At 38.5% G+C, this 23327-nt stretch overlaps 3 protein-coding genes across 10 annotated transcripts; all 3 read left to right on the top strand.

Moving 5' to 3' along the window:
• The first annotated feature begins 1397 nt into the window (after window positions 1–1397).
• Window positions 1398–5683, top strand: LOC119900483 (interferon-induced protein 44-like). 4 transcript variants are annotated; one of them, XM_038715482.1, is made up of 8 exons: window positions 1398–1548; window positions 2020–2183; window positions 2533–2584; window positions 2783–2978; window positions 4091–4243; window positions 4696–4867; window positions 5026–5126; window positions 5449–5683. In XM_038715482.1, exons 1-8 carry the CDS (start codon window positions 1526–1528, stop codon window positions 5632–5634), a joined length of 1047 nt encoding a protein of 348 aa, XP_038571410.1. In that variant the 5' UTR covers window positions 1398–1525; the 3' UTR covers window positions 5635–5683. The 4 variants fall into 4 exon arrangements, with proteins under 4 accessions (XP_038571410.1, XP_038571412.1, XP_038571411.1 ...); XM_038715484.1 differs by lacking the exon at window positions 1398–1548 and having other exon boundaries at window positions 1563–2183; window positions 4097–4243; XM_038715483.1 differs by lacking the exon at window positions 1398–1548 and having other exon boundaries at window positions 1564–2183; window positions 2536–2584.
• A 3715-nt stretch (window positions 5684–9398) lies between these two features.
• On the top strand, window positions 9399–13872 carry LOC119900485 (interferon-induced protein 44-like). 3 transcript variants are annotated; one of them, XM_038715487.1, is made up of 8 exons: window positions 9399–9526; window positions 10085–10245; window positions 10578–10629; window positions 10862–11057; window positions 11404–11556; window positions 12467–12638; window positions 13079–13179; window positions 13622–13872. In XM_038715487.1, exons 1-8 carry the CDS (start codon window positions 9519–9521, stop codon window positions 13790–13792), a joined length of 1014 nt encoding a protein of 337 aa, XP_038571415.1. In that variant the 5' UTR covers window positions 9399–9518; the 3' UTR covers window positions 13793–13872. The 3 variants fall into 3 exon arrangements, with proteins under 3 accessions (XP_038571415.1, XP_038571414.1, XP_038571413.1); XM_038715486.1 differs by lacking the exon at window positions 9399–9526 and adding an exon at window positions 9710–9861 and having other exon boundaries at window positions 11410–11556; XM_038715485.1 differs by lacking the exon at window positions 9399–9526 and adding an exon at window positions 9719–9861.
• Window positions 13873–14845: 973 nt separating this feature from the next.
• On the top strand, window positions 14846–22318 carry LOC119900481 (interferon-induced protein 44-like). Of its 3 annotated transcripts, none has more exons than XR_005444064.1 (8): window positions 14846–15002; window positions 15920–16461; window positions 17355–17403; window positions 17773–17968; window positions 18079–18231; window positions 18338–18509; window positions 18719–18947; window positions 20342–20442. XR_005444064.1 is itself a non-coding variant. In XM_038715477.1 (8 exons), exons 2-8 carry the CDS (start codon window positions 15990–15992, stop codon window positions 20817–20819), a joined length of 1338 nt encoding a protein of 445 aa, XP_038571405.1. In that variant the 5' UTR covers window positions 14846–15002; window positions 15920–15989; the 3' UTR covers window positions 20820–22318. The 3 variants fall into 3 exon arrangements, 2 of the variants coding, with proteins under 2 accessions (XP_038571405.1, XP_038571406.1); XM_038715477.1 differs by lacking the exon at window positions 18719–18947 and adding an exon at window positions 20625–22318; XM_038715478.1 differs by lacking the exon at window positions 20342–20442 and having other exon boundaries at window positions 18719–19296.
• The last annotated feature ends 1009 nt before the right edge of the window (window positions 22319–23327 follow it).

Here is a 23327-nt window from a genome sequence, read left to right as displayed (position 1 = left end):
AAAGCCAAAACTACTCTGCTGTCGCTGAGTAACAAGTTAACTTCTCCTTCTTGACTCTCTGTCCCGCTCCTACTTGGCTCACTCACACCCACCCACCCTTCGGCCTAGCAGGAACAATAACAACCATCTCCCTTAATCTCTGCCAATCACAGACTACTGTACTGCTCATTTCTGGCCACAGCATCTGACATTTTCTCTTGCAAAAAAGTTTTTTTGGCATGGTGAAATCCACCTCTGTATGTCTCTGCTGTGATGTCTTCATCACATGTCCACCAACACAGTCAGTCTATCTTCACAGTTTCCCTCCCTATGAGCAGTCTGTTGTCCCTCTCTGATGTGGGTCTGATCCAACTGCACTCCTTAAAACTGTCAATGTTACCTCCTTTTGTGTACATGTGTTGGAGAAATGAAAGTGAATGTGCTGCACAAAAAATGTGATAATACTCCCGCCCATCCCAGCTGATACTAGACAGGTCACTAGTTCATCACAGTGCTTCTAACTGCTCAATGGAGTCCTTGTAGCATGGCCATGCAGCGTCCTTTGAAGAAACGCCAGCAAACCTGGTAGCTTTCTCTGATAAGTGGCCACGTTTTTCACTATAACTGCTCCCAAGCTTTTCTTCTGCTACAGATAAGCCACGCTCCAACTGATGTTTGACCAGTATTTATTTGTTCCTTTTCAAAAATAATCTTCTTTTGACCAGCAAACACCGTGAAAAACTGAAATAATATAATCACAAACACAATCACTTTCAGTATGAAATATAAACACAAAATATCATCAGTTCAAAATAATATAAGCACATACCATGTTCTGCACAGAATTTAGGAGCCGTTACAATCTTCCAATGTTGCAACACAGTCTTCTGGAACTCTCTTTTCTTCCCTTTTTTGCTTCTGATCGAAGCTTAAAAATCAATTATACTTAATTGATCATGGGAGCCCAGCATGCGCTTCATTTGGTGTAATTCACAAGTTAAACAGCAGGTGTCACCATCACTCAAGATAAACCAAATTACACTCGAAAAACCATAATTCTGAACACAATGACACAGTAAACAAAAACCTTTTCCAGCGACAGCTACAGTGCTGACACATGACAAACAAACCATTCACATTCGCACTTTCAAATGGCAATTTAGAATCCCTTTTACATGGTACTGTGCTATAATTTACAGTTATTTACAGATGTGATCATGATGCCCTTGTCATGACATAATGTAGTGTTACAAATCACGTCATTCAGTATTTAAGAACATCAGTTACTTTATCTTTTAATCTTTAGGCCTATATAAATCGATACTCAGTAAGCCTAAGCAGACTTCAACATTACCAGAGGCCATTTGGCTCTAAACAGGTTCGCACTGTGCAAAAACCCCATGTGCTTCATTTTCCTTTTCGCTGTCTGATAGTTTTAGTTTCACTTTCTTTTCCTCAGAAAGGTAATCGCCTCTGATTTTATTTTCTCCACTGTCCTTTGACGTTAGATCTGTTGTTGTTCGCCACATGCATTGTGGTTGTTGATATGGAAGAACGAAATAAATACAGGTAATATTTCTTGAAGCCTTTTGAAGTTTCACAAAGGGTGGCAGTTCAGATGATAGTGAGCGTTAAATTAGTAACCTGTGGTAACCTTTTTATACTTGTTATCTTAAGTTGTTATCTTACTTATCCACTGTGTGAGTGACAGTCCCCAGCTTAGAAAACGTATTGAATATTGGCATGCAGACTGGGTGATATTTAAGAAGCACGTCTGTTTTATTTCTGTTGAGTTCCATTACAGACTATTTGGTCCCTTACAAACTCAAATTGCATCATAGAACTCAATTGGGTAGAGTCTTTGACTGATTTGTCTTTAGGAAACTAAGATTGCTCTGTCAATTTCAATAATGCTATTTTTGTTCACATTTTAACTCTTATATGTAAGACCATTAACCAAGAACATTTAATTTCTGCTGCTTTATCTCTGCTTTATCTTTATGCTCTCACACTGATGCATGAGATTGTTTTCCCCATCAGCTTCGGCGGCTTTGGTGGCTTCGGCCACAACACCTTTACTATTGAACCAGATGAAGCAACTTCAGTCCAAACTCTTTTCAGCATAGCAGGGGGTGCCAGAGATCATACCAGAATTGCTAAAAACCTCAGTACAAGGATGAGTATGGAGAAAAAAACATCCCCGGGTGAGCTCAACAGTTCCCGGAAAATAATACGTTTAAAGACTACACACTGCCGCAAATATGTAGCCTACTACGAAAAGGTTGGAGGTATTACTACTACTATACTGTAGTATCCATTGTCCAGATGCTGTGTTTAGGGTTCCAGTTCAGGAACCAGTCTTGTGGCTCTGGATTTAAGAGAATTGTAGAATCCTTTTGTACATATAAACTCCATTGTATCTTCTGGTAATATCTGGAGGTAACATTACTGTGTGTTTTGCAACTTATCCATAGAATTAGAAAAATACCGGGAAAAAAATGCAAGGGAACATTATTAGTCGGCTATATTTTAATGCATGCACGCTATCTTCAGCAGCTCAATCTAATTTGGAACCTCAATGGAGAAACGTGGAGTGGACAGACGAGTGAGTAAGGCTTTGACTTTTAATAATATAACGTTTGCAGCTACATTGATATATTTCTACTAATTTAAAAGAAAAGAAAACAAATTGTAAACTCTTCCAGATTACCATTATTCCTCCAACTCATTTAGGCTATATAAATACACTCTTCCCATGCCTTTATCCTTCTTAAATTATTGTTATTATTAAATTCTAATCTAGGCAAAAGACGAGTCTGATGAAGACTGTCAGCTCCTACAGACCAACCTGTGAGGATGTGACTCAGGCTCGGATTCTCCTCCTGGGCCCGATCAGTTCTGGAAAGTCCAGCTTCATCAGTTCAGTTCAGTCGGTGTTTAATGGAAGAGTCACCAACCGGGCCATGGTGGGCTCCTCCTCAACCAGCTTCACCAAGAAGGTACCAGTGGAGCAGTGACATGTAACTGAGAGAAATCACTAAAACTATTGGGAGTTTGCCAAATTGTCCTGAAGTTGAGCATGGCAACTCGGTGAACTCCACATGTTTAAGATATTTTTCAGGTCAAGAATTAATTTTTATGATCAATTCAATGGTAATTACTGAATGACATCAAAAGTACAAAGATTAAAATATAGATCATACAGACAAGACACACACACACACACAAAGCTGCATAAAAGCGACTGAACAGGAATGTCTTGTTTTGAATTATTTTGGAACATTATAGCCTAAATTGTTATCATTAATTACTAGAGCAATGGTGGTCTACATTGTCATCATTTAAAGTGTTATTTTATAGTGTAAAGTTAGGATCACAGTGTTAAAACTCTATAGCTCTGAGTGTGTGTGCTCCTTTCTGCCCAGGCTCAGCAGTAGCACGTGTGTGTGTGAGGGAGCAAATTCGTGTGCTTTGGGAGAAAAGGGAGGGAGCACAGTGAGGCAGCATCAAAAACACTTACAAAGGAAAATATAGATTTTGCAGATTTTGTGAAAATTGTATTACAAAACATACATCAATATAGTCCATCACAGTAAGAATGTCCTGTTTCTAGCACGGAGCACAAACAACACCAGTTTATTCCATAAAAGTCAGGTTATGGATGAAATGGCATGATCAAGCGGAGGGCATGTAAAGGACACAGAGAGGAGGAGCAGGCAGTCAGGGAATTTCCCAGATCCAGGTGCAGTAGGAAAGAGAGCCAAGAGATGATCTGAAGCCAAGAAACAGAGCTATAAAAGGAGGTCCAAAAGGAGGTGAAAGTCAGTCGTTACATGGTTTTCATGTCGACTCGGGTCTCTGTTCTGGTAACAGGATGGGGCTCTATTTTGCACCGATCTCTGACACACTCCGGTGGAACTTTTGTATTCTAATTGGTGTCTGTTTTTGTTGATAATAAAAATGTTGGTAAAGGTTCAAGCTTTCTTATCTGGCCCAAGTCTTGAATTTTTACACGACAGTCTCAAGTTTGTTAGTCAGAGGACAGTGTTCAACAGGTAGACTGTTCCCATGCTATAGGAGTCCATCCATTCTTTCTTTTTGTTTGTGTCAGCTACAGTCGTTCAACATCTGTGGTAAGAAGGGAGAGGATCCTTCCGAACTGGTGCTGTGTGATATTATGGGCCTGGGGGATGGAGAGAAGATCGGAGCAACCCTCCATGACATCCTGTCCGTTGTTAAAGGCCATGTACCTGAGGGACACAAGGTAAGTAGGATCAACATTGTAATATTGTAGTTTCTATGCTAGCAGCATGGCATGGCTAGCAGCAGGTGGCATTGTCGTCGGTTGTTTAGTCCACCACCGAAATATCTCAACAACCACCAGATGGATTGGCATAAAATTCTGTACAGACATTCATGGTTCCCAGAGGATGCAGCCTCATGACCTTGGTGGATCTCTGACATGTCCTCTAGCGCCAACAATGAAAGTCTTGACCACTATAGAGGGATTGCCATGAAATTTGGTCGAGACATTCATGTCCCCATGCAGGAAAAAATTCTGTGAATGAAAATTTTTCCTATTCAGTACTTTGGGTTGTGAGTAAATATCTGAATAACAAATGACATTTCCATGAACTCAGCTGTACTTTGTGTTTAGGGCTAATCAGCATAAGATGTTTGTATAAAAAATGTAACATGTTCATTTCTCACTCCCAGTTTAGTCCAGATCAGCCAGTGAGGTCTGAGACTATGGGCTATGTGAAGAGGCCAAGCCAAAAGGACAAGATCCATTGTGTGGCCTTTGTGGTGGACGCCTCTAAAGTCCTGACCTACCCCAAAGGCCTCAAAACCACCTTGCAGCAGCTCCGAGAGCACATCAGTGACCTGGGTACGAAACACACAGGCTGATGTTAAATGGAACTTGAACTGAAAGAAAGCAATGTTGAGATCTTAACAATCTGTAATTTCTTTCTTAATATAACAATTAAATGTTTCTTTGATACTTGCCAGGAAACCTTAATGACAGCATTGTCATGTGTCTGTTAGGTGTTCACCAGGTGGCTCTGCTCACCCACATAGACCAAATTTGTCGAGAAACGGCCAAAGATGTCTCCCAGGTTTACAAGAGCCGCATCATTCGGGACATGGTAGGCTGAAATAAACCAAATGATAAATGTTCATGTATTGTAATTATACAATCCAGACTCTGAGGCATTTCCTCTTAACGGTCTGTAAAAGAGAAAAAGAGTGCACTAAGAAGTGGATTAATCTTAGCGGGACAGCTTCTCTATATGGTCTACAACATAAACAGACATTTAAATAATTTTAGCAACACACTAATGGAGTAGTCAAAAATATAAATACTGCTTGGGGCAGCTGAATTACCAGTGGCAGACAGGGAGGTGAGACCATATGCAGACTGACAACTGATGGTGTGAAAATCTGATAGTCACATGTCTGTGTTTGTAGATGGGTAAAGCTGGAGCTCTGTTGGGTATGTCCACCTCCTACATCGTTCCAGTGAAGAACTACTCATCTGAGTTGGACCTGGATGTGAACACTGATGTGCTTCTGCTCAGTGCTGTCGACCACATCCTGCAGTATGCTGACCTGTATTTCCAGGACAACACACCACAATACACTGAATCACTGTAAAGTTTACACATGGTATCGATTCAACCAATTAAAAACATTATAAAATCAATATTCTGTTCACAATATCATCATCATGGTGTGCCAGTTGAGAGTCAACAACTTTATTTTAGACTGCATGATTTTCTTAGCATCTCTCACTCCGACAACTGCCTCAGGGTTTTTATGCAGGTAGCTCTCAAGGTGAACGAGGGCACTTCTTCACATTGTCTTGCACATTGGGCCAGACTAGAGGGCACTTTATCATGTTTTATTTCCCATGAGGGAATTCAAGAGTGTACTTTTGCCATGTTGTTTTGAAAATGGGGGTACCAGCAGGGTGATTGAGTCCACTAGTCCCTACCACTCATATCTCCATGTAGCAGCGGCCTAACATTTCTCAGCCTTTCTAAATGGGGCTCTAGAAATAAAAACTAAAGATCCATTATTTTTGCTGACACAGCAAAAGCTTAGCATGGTCACAAGGTGCCTTGTTGTGGGCTGTTACTATACCTTATCGGTTGCAGGATGTGTTGCGTTTTTTCAGATTTTGAGAAAGGAGAGGCTCAGTCCAATGAAAATTAACAAAAAGATTTAATTACAAAAATTAGTGAATAAAGAGATGGCATTACAGAACAAACAAATAACACTGCAGTGGACTGAAAAGTTGGTCCTCCGTTCAGATTTACAGCTTTCAGTCAAGTCCGAACAGACTGAGCTAAAGCCGCCTCCAGCAGTGGACTGAAAAGCTGCTTCTCCTCCCAGATCCACAGCTTACAGTCCTGATTCTCACAAAATAAATTGTTAATATCCTCCAGGTATGTGGGCGGGTCCATTTTCCTCCAAATGGCTTAGGTCCATAGCCATTGGTCGTCACCCAATTGGGAAGGGTGTACCTTACTGTTCTACCTTTTGGTCGAACAAAAGAGCACCGATCCCAGACGTGAAACCCCCCTTCAATCTACAGGAATAAACAGTCTTTTGCTCTAAACTAATCATAGAGAACAACTGGGCTTGTCTCCAAAATGGTTGACACCTTGACCTATCTTAAGTGTCAATGAAACAGTCAAAACAAAACAGTCCTTCTGGCACTAAACAAAGAGGTGTCAGTTTTCTTCACATTACAAAGAGGATACAAACAATGGTTTAATCAACATTCTAATGCAATTGCCTGGCCTAAAATCCTGCAGTTTTACATTTGAAGAAAAACACTGAAACACTGGAATTAAGTTTGTTGTAACTTTTTAAAACTCAACAGATGCTACAATTTGGAAGCTGAACTTGTTTATATTGTGATTTTCAGAATCTGTTTGTGTGTCTACAGTTTACAGCCAGGCATTCAAAAACCTAGTGTCTTTGCCTCTTAAAGACAATTTTTGTCTGTCCTAAAACAACAGTCAGGTGCCCATATGAACACTGAAACTGGTTTTACTTGCTGTAATAAATACTCCAGTTGTTACTCCTGTTTGTAATTATTGTGAGCCAGGTTCATGTGTGAAGAAGTTTTGGAGCCTGACATAACATGGTTTATTGAGCCCGGCTGAGGAGATGCAGTGACAGCATACAACATGTGAACACATCAAATGCCAACACCAAATCTGAAGTATAACATCTTTTGGTCCCTTTTATGTTTCTATTGTCCCACTAGTTCCTGTAGGTTTCCCTCTTATCTTATCTCATCTTATCTTTAGCTGGCCTTAACCTAGAACAACAAATCTATCTGATGTTTAGACTCCAATTGCTAAATCATACTGGAATATATTACTATCCATGAGTTGTACTCTAATCTGTGGAGCCAGTAAATTCATGTAAATATTCTTGTAAGACTTAACCTTGTAAGATTCCCAGAGAACACTGATATCTGCTAGCCTGACGCCTGACCTACTGTCTACTTTATCAGTCTAACTGTTGTCTCCCTATCAAGGACAGTCACATGAGAGAAATAACTAGAGCTGGAAGGTCAGTGAACTCTTGTGGGGTCAGCTAATGACTCCAAGCCAGACCTTTCTTACCTTTACCTGTTATATCAATTAAGCCCCCTAAGAATGGTCATTTGGAGATCCTTTTCTAATGCACTTCCAATGTATGTGATGTGTTTTGGAGTGAAGTAAAAGCCAATATTCAATTATATAATTTGACCATTGCTGTAAAATACATAGAAATAGCAAATTACAGTTTCCCCCAAGTTTGTTTTATAACTGATCAAATGTTACACAACCACTGCAAAATCAGTGAAACCCAATACATCAATACTTTAAGTCTTTGATATTTAACTCTGAATTTGTTTACACTATTAAAACATCAAAACATATACAGTAACAGTTAAATTCATTCAAGTGTAACCATAAACATCACCAAAAACAAATTTGTATTCATGTATACTTATCTACTAACAATAATCTTATTTTAAATCAGTCCAGCTTCAGGATTTCCCATAAACATCCAGTGTAATACTGCTCAAACATGCAAAACTAGCCTTCTCAAACAAGCCAAAGAAACAAACACACACAGCAAGTTTCTTATCTGAGGAATAGCAATCACCACCATCAATTACAGATGAATACTGAGATCAAAACATTAAATTATTAAAAGCTACAGAGTGATGACAGTAATTGTGTCAGGGCACTTTTTCCAGGACTGTAGGAGGAAGTTTTGGATATCAGGCTATGGTCTCCCTGGGAAGGAAAAGGAATGAATGGTTGCCACAGGTTGACCTCTGTGGTCAGCAGCTGAGCATCTACTGCTTCAAACACAAGAGTAGAGCTCCCTCTAGTGGATATGATGAGTAGAAACAAACAAACAAAAAACAATAAGTAGGCTACATTACTGAGGTGAATGTTTACAAACATCAAAATGTGCTAAATGTTTGGGGATAATTCCTATGAAAGCCTGGATTCCATGTTAAATTGTGTTTTGACCTATGTGTGTTGTGCTGTCATGAATCCACTGGGCCCTCTTCAAGGAGACATCATTCTAACGCAGCTGGCCCAACTGGCTTGATTAGAAACTTCATGTGAACTGTCTTCAGTTGTTCAAACACCATCACTGTATATGGTTCCACCAGACTTTACAATAGCCTGTAGTTAGCAATTGCACTGGTATGAGATATGTTTCATGAATTATGCTCCTTGACCAGCATGTCTCACAGAAAAAGGTCCAATATGAATTTGTATCAGGGTCAACAGTTGGACAGTATCTGAGGCCCCTCTCACACCATGGTGTTTTGTTGAGTTGGGCCCGTGACACAGAGAGGGCTTAACAGTTCCAGCATCCCAGAAACACCCCCTCATAACCTGCACCCACACAGCCCTCCAAAGCAAGACATTTAATATAACCAGCTACCATCAGCTAACCGCGTGCTAAATAGAATTACAACCATCCCAACCAACCATCCCCAGATGCCATGCTAACCACAATGCTAACAGCACGCTAAGCGAACCAGCATGCTACCTTAGCCACCAAATAAACAGACATCTGACATTCTGACTTGTCAAAGCAGCAAGAGCACAGGTGGAGCTAATAACATCAGCGAAGGCTCAGTTGCATTTTGTGTACCAGTAATACATGTCAGAGGCAGCATGCACAACAACACGACCATATTTCATTCCGGTGTTCTGACGATCTATATTACGCCATCTTTATTTAAGATATCAGGGGTAGCGTATTCTGATAGTCTAATAATGATGATTTTTTTTATGTTACTGACGATCAGCCACTTTCTCGACGGTATTCCCAACAGCAAGGTTGCACAGATTTATGGGCGTGGAAACAAACCACGCTTGTGGGTCCTACGCATGCAAAGACCCGCTATGTTAGGCCTATTTTTGTGGCATTTAAATTTTTACATAGTTCCTGTCCAGGTGTTATTATTTACAGATGTAGGCTAATCCCGATGTCCATGTCGTTAAATGATAATGTAAGTTTTTATAATTAAGAACGTCAGTTAAATATAATTTCATCGTTAGGCCCATAAATCGATACTCAGGAAGCAGACTTAGACAGTAGTGCACTCCAAAACTATTGAAAGTGTTTAGAGTGTTTGTTGTCTGGAGGGGAACACCCGTCAACACTGTGCAAATATGACATGGGCTTATTTTTCGTCCTCGCTGTTTGACAGTTTAAGTTTCACTTTCTTTTCCTCAGAAAGGGAATCGCCTCTGTTTTTATTTCCACTCTGTCCTTTAACGTTAGCTGATGGTGTTTGACTCCAATACGCGCAGCGGTAAATATGCAGAAGCAAAGTGCATTCAGGTAACATTTGAAGCCTTTCGAAGTTTTATAAAGGGTGGTTAACGTTACGAACCTGTCGCAACTTTGTTGACCCGTTTCAGACTATTTTTGTGTGAGAGAGACCGTTCCAACTTAGAAATCTTTATTGGATACTTTAAGGCAGACAGACCAGGTGATATTTAAGAAGCACGGATGTTTTGCCCTTTTTTTCACTATAAATGCATGTGATTGTTCTCATCATCAGCTTCGGCGTCAGCGTTACTCCAGCGAAACCTTTAGCTGTTCCTGCTTCAATCCGACCTCCGGCCTGCAGCTCGACAGTGGATGCCATAGTTGCTCCCAGCATAGCTGCTAACGCCAGTTCAACAGAGAAAAGCGAGGACAAACATTTGTTTACATTCTCAGGTAAGCTCGCAGTTCCAAGGCAAGAATACTTTTAAAGGCCAACATTGCCACTGAATATGTAGCCTACTACGAAAAGGTTGGAGGCATTGCCTTATACTGTAGTATCCATTGTTGCTGATTTCCAGGTTCCAGTTTAGTAACCTGTTTCGTGACTCTGGACCTAAGAGCCTTACAGCATATTTTTGTAATAAACCCCATTGTAGCCTCTAGAAATATCTGGATAGTACATCACTGTGTATTTAGCCACTTATAGAATTAGAAAAATACATTGAATAACAAAATGCAAGGTGTGCAATAGTCTGCTTTATTGTAATGCATGTAACTCTCTTCAGCGGCTCAGCCTTCTATGGAATCTCAATGGAGAAAGGTGGAGTGGACAGAAGAGTGAGTAAAGCTGTGACTTTTAATAATATCACGTTTGCAGCTATTTTAATTTAATAGCAGTCAAACTGATATTTCTGCTCATTTAAAAGAAAACATTGTAAACACTGATTATCATTATTCCTTCAACTTATTTAGATAAATACATTCTTCCCATGACTATTCTACTTTAAATTATTTAAATATAATTTAAATTATTATCAACAGAAAATTAACATCTTCAGTTCTAATCTAGGCAAAAGACGAGTCTGATGAAGACTGTCAGCTCCTACAGACCAACCTGTGAGGATGTGACTCAGGCTCGGATTCTCCTCCTGGGCCCGCTCAGTTCTGGAAAGTCCAGCTTCATCAGTTCAGTTCAGTCGGTGTTTAATGGAAGAGTCACCAACCGGGCCATGGTGGGCTCCTCCTCAACCAGCTTCACCAAGAAGGTACCAGTGGAGCAGCGACATGTAACTGAGAGAAATCACTAAAACTATTGGGAGTTTGACAAATTGTCCTGAAGTTGAGCATGGCAACTCGGTGAACTCCATATGTTTAAGATATTTTTCAGGTCAAGAATTAATTCTTATGATCAATTCAATGGTAATTACTGAATGACATCAAAAGTACAAAGATTAAAATATAGATCATACAGACAAGACACACACACAAAGCTGCATAAAAGTGACACTGAACAAAAATGTCTCAGGTTTGTTCGTCGAGGACAGTGTTCAGCAGGTAGACTGTTTCCATGGTTTAGGGGTCCATCCATTTCTTTCTTTTTGTTTGTGTCAGCTACAGTCGTTCAACATCCGTGATAAGAAGGGAGAGGATCCTTCCAGACTGGTGCTTTGTGATATTATGGGCCTAGGGGATGGAGAGAAGATCGGACCGACACTCCATGACATCCTGTCCGTCATTAAAGGTCATGTACCTGAGGGACACAAGGTAAGCAGCAGTAGGCCTGCAAGATATGAGGAATATCTGCAATTGGTCTTTAACATTGTTCAGTATTGCAATGATGATATGACTTCCGATAAATAAACAAATATTGAAGTGGGCATATTGGCTACACAGATCATATGTCTGCCCGGTTGTCTCTAAAATTAAAAACAGGATAAGAATGGAATATTTTAAATGTAATGTCTCTAGAGCAGCAACAATAAAGTTTACAACCCTGGAAACAAATCTAAAACTTCAAAATACTATGTGAAGGTTAGAAAGAATGGAAAAACTCAGACATCAGTCAGTCATTCCTCTTATCCTCTGATCGCTGTGGCTGTTATTCACTGTCTCAGGGTACTGTTGGCAGAGAGGAGGGGCTGGGTTGTCTCAGCCTCATGGAAATGCTATATCACTGATTCTTGAGATTTTGGCAAAAACATGTCCCACTAAGAAAACTGCTAATTCCATTGGAAATTAATAAAATTTTCTTATTTAAAACAACCAGGGTTGTTCATCTGAGGGTCTTCTACATAAATTTTGTTTTTCATATACTTTTTTTTTTGAAATTGATAAATTTTATGATTTTTTTTTTTGACAGCCCAGTACCCACAAAATCCATTGTCCTCAAACAAGAGATTTCATTTCAAATTGATATAAAAGGAGGGAAAAAAATATTTTAAATACGTATATTATATAGGCCAGATGAAAGAGTAGAGTGAAAAAACTCTACTCTTATTTTTTGATTGCTCAAAATGGGTCCCAAGTTTTTGTCAACACCATCAGATATTTAATAAAATCAGGCAACTACATGGTCAACTATATTCCCGAGGACCCCCTTTCCACCCTCCACATTTACTAAATGCAATGGTCGAACAAGCTTTTAAAATGTAATGTCTTAATTTCTCTCCCCCAGTTTAGCCCAGATCAGCCAGTGAGTTCTGAGACCGTGGGCTATATGAAGAGGCCAAGCCTCAAAGACAAGATCCATTGTGTGGCCTTTGTGGTGGACGCCTCTAAAGTCCTGACGTACCCCAAAGGCCTCAGCACTACTTTCCAGCATCTCCGAGAGCACATCAGTGACCTGGGTAAAGAAAGGACAAAAACCCAGACTGATAAAAGGAACTTTGATCATTAATTCTGTTTGTGTAACCTGATCGTTGCCACATTACAGCCACTCTTTAACTTTCTTCTTAATATTGCTCCTGTCACATGAGTAGCATTTTCATTGTGTAAATTATGGGCTCTGACTTTTGAAACCAAAGTGGAAGAGCTGTAGTTCAATCAGTCAGGGGGTGACATTTACCCCCTATTGCATTAATATTACACCACAGCTGTTCATTTTTGTTAGCCTTTGGACTGATGTGCATAACAACTTGGGGTTTGAAACTTTATTTATAGATCAACTTAAAGAAAGCACTGTTGAGATCTTAACTGTCAGTAATTTATTTCTATAGAATGTAACAATTAAATGTTGTTTCTCTGATTATTGCAGTGAAACCTTAATGACATTGTATTGTTCTTTTAGGTGTTCACCAGGTGGCTCTGCTGACCCACATAGACCAAATTTGTCCAGAAACGGCCAAAGATGTCACCGTGGTTTATAAGAGCCGCATCATTCAGGACATGGTAAAATAAACCAAATGAGCATATTATCTGAATTACTGTTGTCAGACAGGGAGGTGAGATCACTATGCAGACAACAGGTGGGCAAGTTTGACTCAAATTGGTATGTGACAGTTTTGTTATGATCCAAACCAGAATTTAGGTCAATGTTCTTCATACATACATCAAACAATATACAAATCATATAAAAACATATAAAGGTATATAAATTGCCATAACGCAAGCTAATAAAGGCCCCTAAGCATCAATTTTTCAATGTACAGACAGACAATATACACACAAAAAACATATTATCAAATGTATATTGACAGATTATTATTATCCTGCTATTCTAACACATTAGAGTTTGGTTGGGTTAATAAGGACAAAACAAATTACAGTTTGTCACTATCTGAAAATGTATCTACATTTTATTATGATTTTATATGTGTATGTGTGTTTATAGATGGGTAAAGCTGGAGCTCTGTTGGGTATGTCTACCTCCTACATCGTTCCGGTGAAGAACTACTCATCGGAGTTGGACCTGGATGTGAACACTGATGTGCTTCTGCTTAGTGCTGTCGAACACATCCTGCAGTATGCTGACCTGTATTTCCAGGACAACACACCACAATAAACAAGCCCAAAGGAAAAACCTCTGAGCTTATGGGATATTTCTTTTAAAGAACATTAAAGAGGTCATCATTCACATTAAAATATTGTATTGTTCAATGTTAACAGTAACAGAACAACTTCACTTTACACATTTTAAAACCCCTTTTGTGTAGGATTTGAATATTTCTGACTTAAGGAACCACTAGAGGTCATTTCAAAGCTATAGTTATGTAACAATGTCACACATACAGGTGATTTAAACCACCTTGTAAATGTTACTTTATTATGTTTTTTTACAGTGTGTAAAGGTTGTTAATGATTCAGAATAACATCAGAAGTCTGTAATATTTTAATAAGCGTGATCTGTGCCTTATATCAAAGATGTTGGGCCTCATGTAAGAACTATTGGTAGGAACGTAATTGTTCTTGAGTGGCACGTACCAGTGCCTTTCTCTGGAGGGGAATATGCTACCTTATTTGACATGAGTCATAATACATTTGATCTGAATTCATTTAAAGTTTACATATGGTACCTCAATCAACTAATTCAATTTAAAAAAGGCCCAGGTGAACGTCCTCCATTATAACGTGAAAGTGTACCATCACCTACTGTACAACATTCTGTTGCACATCTCTGTGACTTTCACGTCTGTTTTGACTGTCTCACACCTAAGCCATGGTCCACTTTGCTTTAGAAACACATTTTATAGGCTAACATCTACTGTAATTTTATTTAAAACTGTTATGGCCCATTGTTGGTGGCTGTATTTATAGTTTCTAATTGTATGGTGATTATGTGCTGTGAAGTTTTTACTTTTTGGCAAACTGAACGAACAGGCTTAATAACTTAAAGATTTAGGGGTACTCCTCAGGAGGATGTTAGGTTCACGGGATAAGTTTCTCTCTGACTTTGATAAATATAGACTTCAAATCACATATCACCATTGATAAACCCACAAATAATATTATATCGTTTTTAAACAGTAGGACTACCTACTGCCGTAGAAATCAGTCTGGCAGTTTAGTTTCAGCTTTAGCCGGGCGCGCACCCGCGAGGTGCACACAATTGTCTGCGCCGCGGGCACAGCTCGGCACAACGCCAGATGCGTCTAGTTTCGTTTCTGCCAGCTCTGCCGGATGCATCCAGACATTCTGTATAAACGTCTGTCTAAAAACCGTTAACTATACTGCGTTGAAGCTGGTTATCTTCCTCAACTATCTATAAGAACGAGGTAAGGCTGAAAATATTAAAGGATTGCAGATTTTTCCAAACTTTAATCTAGTCCTACGGTTTCACAGTTACAGCTTTTAAAGGCAACGTAAGCTAGCCTATGTAATTAATTATTTATAGTTAATAATATTTCTGTATTAGGTAAAGAAATTGGCAACCAGTGCAAATATGTTAAAACTAGGATGATATCCTGACTGCAGTTTGTCAAAATGCAAGTGTGGCAAACCATTTCTTTGTCAGTTTGGAGGAAATCGAAACTCAGATCATTGTCTGCCACAACATGTATCAAGCTGTGGCAAACTCTTTTTTTCATCTTAAGTTTTTTGTCAGTTGGAGAGGTTTCCCTGTGCCTAAAAGGCAGGACTTCCGATGTTTAAAATATAACTATATTTTTGCACGTTTCAAAAGAGATGGAACTTTTGAGGAGTAAATCAAAGTTCAATTTTATTACATTCATTATTTTATTATAGCCTAGGTTGTGGTATTCCTGACTGGACATGACTCAAGTAAAGAAAGTATTTCATAGTTACATTGAAGGAAGAATGAGTGTTATTATCTCCCTTTAATACAGGTGTTTTAGAAAGTATTTGTTACTCTTCAAATAGATAGCTACATTAATGACAGCAGCTAGTGGATTAATTTATGTGTGTAAACAACACACTTAATAAATCACAAAGAACCAGTTCCAGTCCAGAAATATGTAAGGAGTAATTAAACTCTCATTTTATGATGATGCTTTCATTTTATTGGTATTTTTTTCTTATGTTGTGTAATCGGTGTTGGTTGACTAGGATGGGAGCACTGTAATTTCCATGATTTTACAAACAAATATCCTGCCTTTTAATCTAATTTTTCTAATTTTAATTTCTTATGTACAGTCTATGCTTTTAATGCCTCTGTGTTTCTTTTTGCATTTAGACACCATAGTCAGTAAACCTTAAAGGGATATTCAGCATCTTTTACACACTTCAGCAGTCCAGCTGTCACTATGAACCCCATGCTAACCAAGAGCCAGCAGAAAACAATCTGCTCTAAGGTGGGAAGAGTCAAACTTAAGTTGCTGTACAAGGCCAGCATCCATGGTTTCACTGGCGGAGCCTTCCACCAACGATGTGACACCCGCTGTCCCACGGTGTCTGTGGGCTACAACACCTCTGGTTATGTGTTTGGAGGCTACACCAAACAACCTTTCAATCAGTCTGGACAGTATGTGGGTGATGACCAGGCCTTTCTTTTCACCTTCAGTGGAGAAAACCTCCTTAAATATCCAGTCACCAGTCCCAACTATGCAGTGAAAATGATAGCTAACTCTGGTCCGTATTTTGGAGAAGCATTGGCGCTTGTCAATGGAAGCAAAGCAGTTGTGTACAGCAGTCCAGGAAATTATTATAACTTCAATGCTGCAGAAATGCACGGCAACGACCTCAACCTGACAGAGTGTGAAGTCTATCAAGTGGAGGGTGAGTTCACTATTAATAACCATATTTTGATGCAATGTTGTGGCAAATCCACTAATGTACTCCATGTGTCTGTTTGTATGTGCATTCCTATCAACTATTGTCCACTAGTATTTGAGTCGTTCATTGTTCAAACACTGTTTTAAAGACAAAACCAAATAAACTAACAAATAATTTGTGTTAGGGAGTGAAAGAAATATATTGGGGGCTGAATCTTTTATTTAATTTTATTAAAAAGCTAGGCCCTCCCTGGCTTATTGGTTATTTTTTTCTTTAGTACTTCTCTTTTAATTAGAAAAAAAATGCAATACCATACATAAAAAGGTAAGTATGAAACAGTACATTTGAAAAGTGAACATGAAATTAATATAAAATAATGTAAATATTAAACATAAAATATGAATTTAAAGGTGAATGTTCCAGCCTCTCTTTATTTTTTAAAATAAACAGCTGCTAAATAAATGGATATTACGGCCCCCAAATGTATAAACCAGGTACATGCAGCAGCTCTGCGGGTACTGATGGAATTGTGGACCTAAATATATTCTCCACCCCCAGATTCTCAATAATGCCAAAGAATATAAATTAGATCAGATAAACAGTCTATGGTTGTTGCCTAGTATGGAGGCGACTGGATGTTTTATTTTCCTTTATAATTGCGTTAAATATCTGAGTCGCATGGCCAGGTGTTTCCTCCAGAAACTGTTCAAACATCAAAGCACATGTGAAGAATGATAAAATATATATATATATCTGGGATGACAAAACGTTAAAAGATCCTCCAGCTGTCTCATGTAAACTGTTTGCAAATGGAGAAAAATGTTATTTAGGTGGATTGGAATATGGAATATGTTTAAGGTCTTTGTTTTATAAAAGTTGTTTTTGCTTTTAAACAGAAACCACAGAACTTGAGAGCCCATGGAGGACTATAATCTGGAAATCTGAGTAAGATAGATAGAGCCATCATCCTGCACATAATGCTATTAACAATTACAATTACAGTATGACATAAATTGATCTGAAAAATAGTTTTCCACATGCCATGCAAAGCAAAGCTGCTATGTGTCATTGGGCAAACTACTCCAGCTATTTTAGATCATTATGTCTATGCAAAATATCATGCAGTGAAATTGTTTGCCATTCTTACTGTGCTATAGTGTTTTTAACATTACAACAACTTGTCATAAGCCATGACTTCTACCACCACAGATCAACTCTCTATGCACACAGAAATTCTTTTAACAATCAGGTTTAAAACAACAAACAACCTTTTCACTAGAAGAAAAAGTTCTTTATCTTTTTTCGTTTCTACAGGAAAAGGAAGGAGCTGATGGAGAATATTATGAGCTACAAACCCACAGTCAGCTCTGTGTCCCAAGTTCGGGTTCTGCTCATTGGACCAGTTGGAGCTGGAAAGTCCAGTTTCTTCAATTCCATCAACTCTGTATTCAGAGGCCATGTCACCAGCCAGGCCATAGCTGGCTGCTCTACCACCAGCCTCACCACACAGGTTAGTTACTGCAATGTAATGATTTACATTCTTGGTGATGGATTTCAAAATAAAAATCCTGCCGTGTCCCCATTTTGTTGTTTGTTATTCCATCTCTTTGTACACAACAGTTTCGCACCTACTCTTTGAAAGCCGGGCGAGAAGGAAAACCTCTGCCAATCCTCTTGTGTGATACCATGGGTTTGGAGGAAAGCACAGGGGCAGGGCTTGATATAGATGACATCAGCAACATCCTTAAAGGTCATCTGCCAGACCGTTATCAGGTACAGCTTTAGTTTACATTGAGCAGGATACTGAATGCATGAGCCATTGATTTGCCTGTAGTTAACTCAAACTGTCCCTGTCTTTTCCCTCAACTCTATGACTCAGTTTAACCCCTCTGCTCCTCTGCATTCGGATGTGCAAGGCTATCGTAAGTCTCCAGGGCTCAAGGACAAGATCCACTGTGTTGCCTACGTCATTGATGCCTGCAAGGTCTCCATCATGCCCACAAAGCTGGAGGAGAAGCTGGACGCTATCCGCAGAAAGGTCAACTTAATGGGTAAGTAAAATTAAGTCCCACTTCACTGTAATGAAGACATTGCAGCGCAAATACATTAATACGGGGCACCAAAAAAGCATTGACGGAGAATTGTGGGATTTACACCACATTTTTTTATCCTCTGCCACTTTGATTAGCTGTTTCTACTATCATTTCATAAGTTTGTTGTACTGATCGTGGTACCCAGCCTATGTTTTGCTGTGTCACAGCTCATGCAATTAGGGTAAAAGGACTACAAGGACCGTAAGGGTATGACTGAAATGCAGATGCCTGTGGAAGAGCTGATGCAGTTCATTAATTTATGGAGGCCGGGCCACCACATGCGGACTAGGAGCCAGAGTCGGCCAGGCCGCTGATGGAAAGCCAGGAGCAAGAGTTGGCCAACTAGGGACCAGGAGGGAACCAGACTGCTGACAGCCATCTGTGTCAAGAGCCATGGTGACCATGCCTTCTTCCTGTAAATAGCCAGACGAGTCCCTAAAGGTGACAGCTGGACATTGGTGTGGCTCCTCGGCCTTACCAAAGGCTCATGGGGTTCAGGGAATGCAGGACCAGGATAGGCATGCTGCAGGATCACAAAACTGAGCCCAATCGACAAGAGCAGGGGTATTTAATTAGAATTCAAAGAGGTCCATTTAGAGAAAATTTTTGTGAAGCAAAGATCCAGAACATCATAACGACTAACTTGCGTTATCATTCAGTACCATAACATATAGTTGTATCAACATATGTTTTTAGTCAATAACTGACAATATTTCAACAATATTCAGTTTTCAAACTGGAGGGATAGTAAATAATAACTACTCTAATAAATTCTAAATTTAACTATACTAAAATAAAGTGCTTAATTTCAGGAGAAAAAAAAAGTGTAGCCTACAGTGATGAAGTGCAGTCTTAACCAATTTTATAATAAACACTCAACACATATTAACAAATGAACAGCTGTAATGCCTCCTCTTCTCTTTCATTCCCATATAGCTACCTCTTTCCTACTGTCTCTTCAGTAGAGAAATGTGAGCTCTAGCTTGTCCTGCCAGCTACGATTGGAGCTATATGAGATATTCTGGTTTTGAACTGCCCGTGGGAGGAATGTACATGTAAGAATCTGTACATTCTTGATTAAAACCCATGTGAAATCTCTTTTCTCTTTTTCGCCTCTTCTCTCCCTGTGCGTCTCCGGAGAGGACAGCAGCTGGAACCCAAGCATTTATGTTGGAGCCATTCTGTGTATTGGGATGGGGTGGTGCTGTGTTCTGCCACAAGTCTACTTAAGACAGGGGTTAATTAGTGCAGGTGTGGCGCACAGCGAGGTGCATGTTTTTTGACCATGAGGCACGGCGTGTAATCATGGAGACTGACTTGAGTTAAGTTTATTGTTTAAGAAATGTTTCATTTTTTGTTATGTTAATAAATGGATTGGCATATCCGACTTTAAGTTCAGACTTTTGAAAGTTAATATTTTTACCTTATTTTATTATTTTAAGCCACAAGGAAACAACTAAAATGTGCGCCAACAATTTATATGCAGAAACATACTATAAAGAGATTGAGCCAAAGCTAATTCTTTGTGTACTACCATACCTTTCTTTCTGAAATGTATTATTTGTGTTTTGCTTTGATATATTGCCATTTCCACTTACAACACCACACACTAACCACATACTGTATATATATTTTGTATGACGGACTCAGGAGAGGAATTGTTTAATCCATGTATAACAAAATATCCAATATCATCCAAGCGCAACCTGCATATTTTGACACCTAATAATCCCCAGCATTATGCATTTTGGAAATGTTCTTTCTGTTCTGTTGTTTCTGGTTGTTTACAGGGATTCCTCAGCTGGCCCTGCTCACTAAAGTAGACCAAGCCTGCCCTTTGGTTACAGAGGATGTGAGAAACATTTATAACAGTGGCTACATCAAGGAAATGGTAAGGTTTTAGCTCTTTATACAAAAGAAAAAAAAATCCATAACACATGTATTGTGTTTTTATTTAGTGGCACTGAAAAGAAAATTAAAACAAATTTAGCTGTGATTTCACAAAAAATTGGCACAATTCTATGTGGTCTTTAGAAAAAATGATAATCCTCATCTGAGTCTTTTGTGATCCAGATGCAGGAGGTCAGTGCTCGGCTTGGCGTGCCATTGTCCTGTGTTGTTCCAGTGAAAAACTACAGCGAAGAATTGGAGTTGGACGTGAACTGCGACATTCTGCTGCTCAGCTCCGTCATCCAGATGCTTCGCTTCGCTGATAACTACTTCGATGATATCAGTGACCGGTTCAGCAACACTGATACCAAAGAGTAGGAAGTGTTTGTGCAGCAGATGTTTACATCTTGTCCAACTGTAATGAAATGTCCCTCACAATTAGCTATCCATCTATCCATTTACCAGCAGGTGATCTTGCCTATTGCTAGCTCACTATACAACACCTTCCTCTGAGTTTCTGAGCATTCCACATTGGACTACGCAGCACCTCCAGAAACTCAGTGAGTGGATCCTCATTTTGTGTCCCTCAACTGCAAAATGTTCAATTTTCTTTCTGATTCTGTAGTAAATTCTTTGTTATCATAAAGGGTGCTGTTTAATTTTTACATTATCAGTCTAAAGACTGATTTATGTAATACTATTCATATGTAATATTATTCATATGTTTAAAATTTTTATGTTTTGTTAGTGTTGGCTCGTTTAGTCTGACATTTCACCACAAATTAACAAGTTTTAAAGCGTATCAGATAATATTCTTTACTGCATTATGACATTAACTTTTGCATCTTGTTGTTCTTCATTTCATGCAATTTAAGCTGCAGTCACAGTCAGCAGGTTCAGAGCAGTTTATCAAAGCTCATCTTCATTGTCTGATTTGTGTGTCTAGAGAAGAATGATGATATTTGAACTTGAACCCACAATAGCATACATCTGAGAATCTCTTAAAAGAGCATACATGTTTCCTTCACTCTGTTTTTCTCACATACTCAGGTTTTGATGTTACATTTGAACATTTATTCAGCACTCCCTGCATGTTTTGATTGCTACATGTAGGTGCACCCTTGGTGTTGTAAAATGCAGTGAAAAATAAACAATTAAAATGGTCAGTCATGGATAATTTAATTGGATAATTTTAGTTTAATAGTTTTGATTTTGGACTGACTTAATACACTCTGGGTTTTGGTGTTTTGACATACCTTATATTTATTTTCCAGAATAACAAATGTATGCTCACAAATTAATCATTTGTATTCAAGTTTACAAATGACTAGGTTTTTTTTATTCATTTTGTATGTTTGTACTGGTGCTAATATTCAGAAGCCTAATAGCTGCAGTGGGATCACAGTCAGTGAGTCAGTACAATGGGTATAAATTACATTGCCACGTACCTGTCAATTGGACTTGTTTTTTTTTATTTACAGTATGGTGTTCCAATTTTCCTTACAGATTATTCAAATTACATATGGTGTAACATGTGTAAACTAAATATAATCTAGCTGCCCCTTAGACTACCATCTTCTAATGTGAAGATTCACACAAAACATTTCATGTTTATTTATATCACCCAGATCTAGTAGCTAAAAAACTTTGTCATGGTACACAGTATTGCAAGTACCATTACTGTACCAGTAGTTTCAAGAGTAAACATAGACAGTATTTAAGTCATTTTCTCTAGTATTTGGTGTTTTTTTTGTGTTTAGCTTGATGTTTGTATGCAGATATAATCACATTTATTGTTATGATGCATGTTACGTAAATTCGCTTTTGCTTCCAGTTGTAAACGCACTCAGTGACAATAAAAGCTCCTGCTGGCAAAACTGGAAAAAAATATGGACCCCATATAGGTAGAGGGGCCCTGAGTTCTTGGTTTCCAACTACTTATTATAGCTAGTTGTATTGCAGAAAAGTAACTTAAGGTGGTGTGTTAGGAGTCACTCAAAACCTTGATATTACTAAAATAATAACCACACCTGAAAACCATTCTGAAATTAAAATAAGTACCTTCTGATTTTAATAAAAAGGCAAAAAAGATCAATGTAAATGTAAATGTAAACTTAAACAATGAAAGTGTTTCCACTATTTTTCCTCAAGGCTTTTCACAGTTTTACTTTGGACAATACAGTAATTCAGTTCACTCAGCAAAAAACAAAACAACAGCTACTTATTAGCACATTTAACTTGAATCATCAGAGTGACTGATTAGCTACTGTGCACTTCACTCATAACATAAGTCGGCAGAATATTACAATGAGAAAAATAAAAAAACGTTGCTGGTCTGATTAGTTGCTGGGGAGTGTTTAACAGTCCTTCACTCCAACTGGAGCAGAAACAGTCAATAGGCAGTACCTTTTTGAGATATGTGGTGCGACAGTGAAAAGTTACCAGTCTTTCATTTAACAAATGAAATAAAATAAAGTACATAGTATATATGGAATTAACATTTTTAGGATTTTAAAACATTTTAACCCTTTGAACATTTTAACCTACAATGAAGTTATTTATTTATTTACCACAAAAACTATTTTTACAGTTTTTACCTGGCTACATGGGTCTGATTACTTTTTAAACAAACACATCTTGGAATAGTGGTTAAAATATCAATGTTACTTTAGTGCACATAAAAGACAAGGAATTCTCTGTAATGTGGCCACAGTTTATAATAAACTGGTTGTACGACTTTGTAACTGCCACAAGAAGAAATGACTCAACCTGTCAAGGGAGCTAAAATGTAGACCTATCTTTAACTTTTAGTAATCACCTTCAAAGTAAAATGATTATTCATGTCTGTTAAAATTTGGACAAAAAGTGGAGAGGTGAAAATATAGA

Source organism: Micropterus salmoides, unplaced genomic scaffold (assembly GCF_014851395.1).
Source record: "Micropterus salmoides isolate LMB-PRFRI ecotype aquatic unplaced genomic scaffold, ASM1485139v1 Ms_hic_scaffold_13, whole genome shotgun sequence".
NCBI classification, from domain to species: domain Eukaryota; kingdom Metazoa; phylum Chordata; class Actinopteri; order Centrarchiformes; family Centrarchidae; genus Micropterus; species Micropterus salmoides.
Note: the sequence above shows the minus strand (reverse complement) of the source record. Positions and strands in the feature narration are given on the sequence as shown.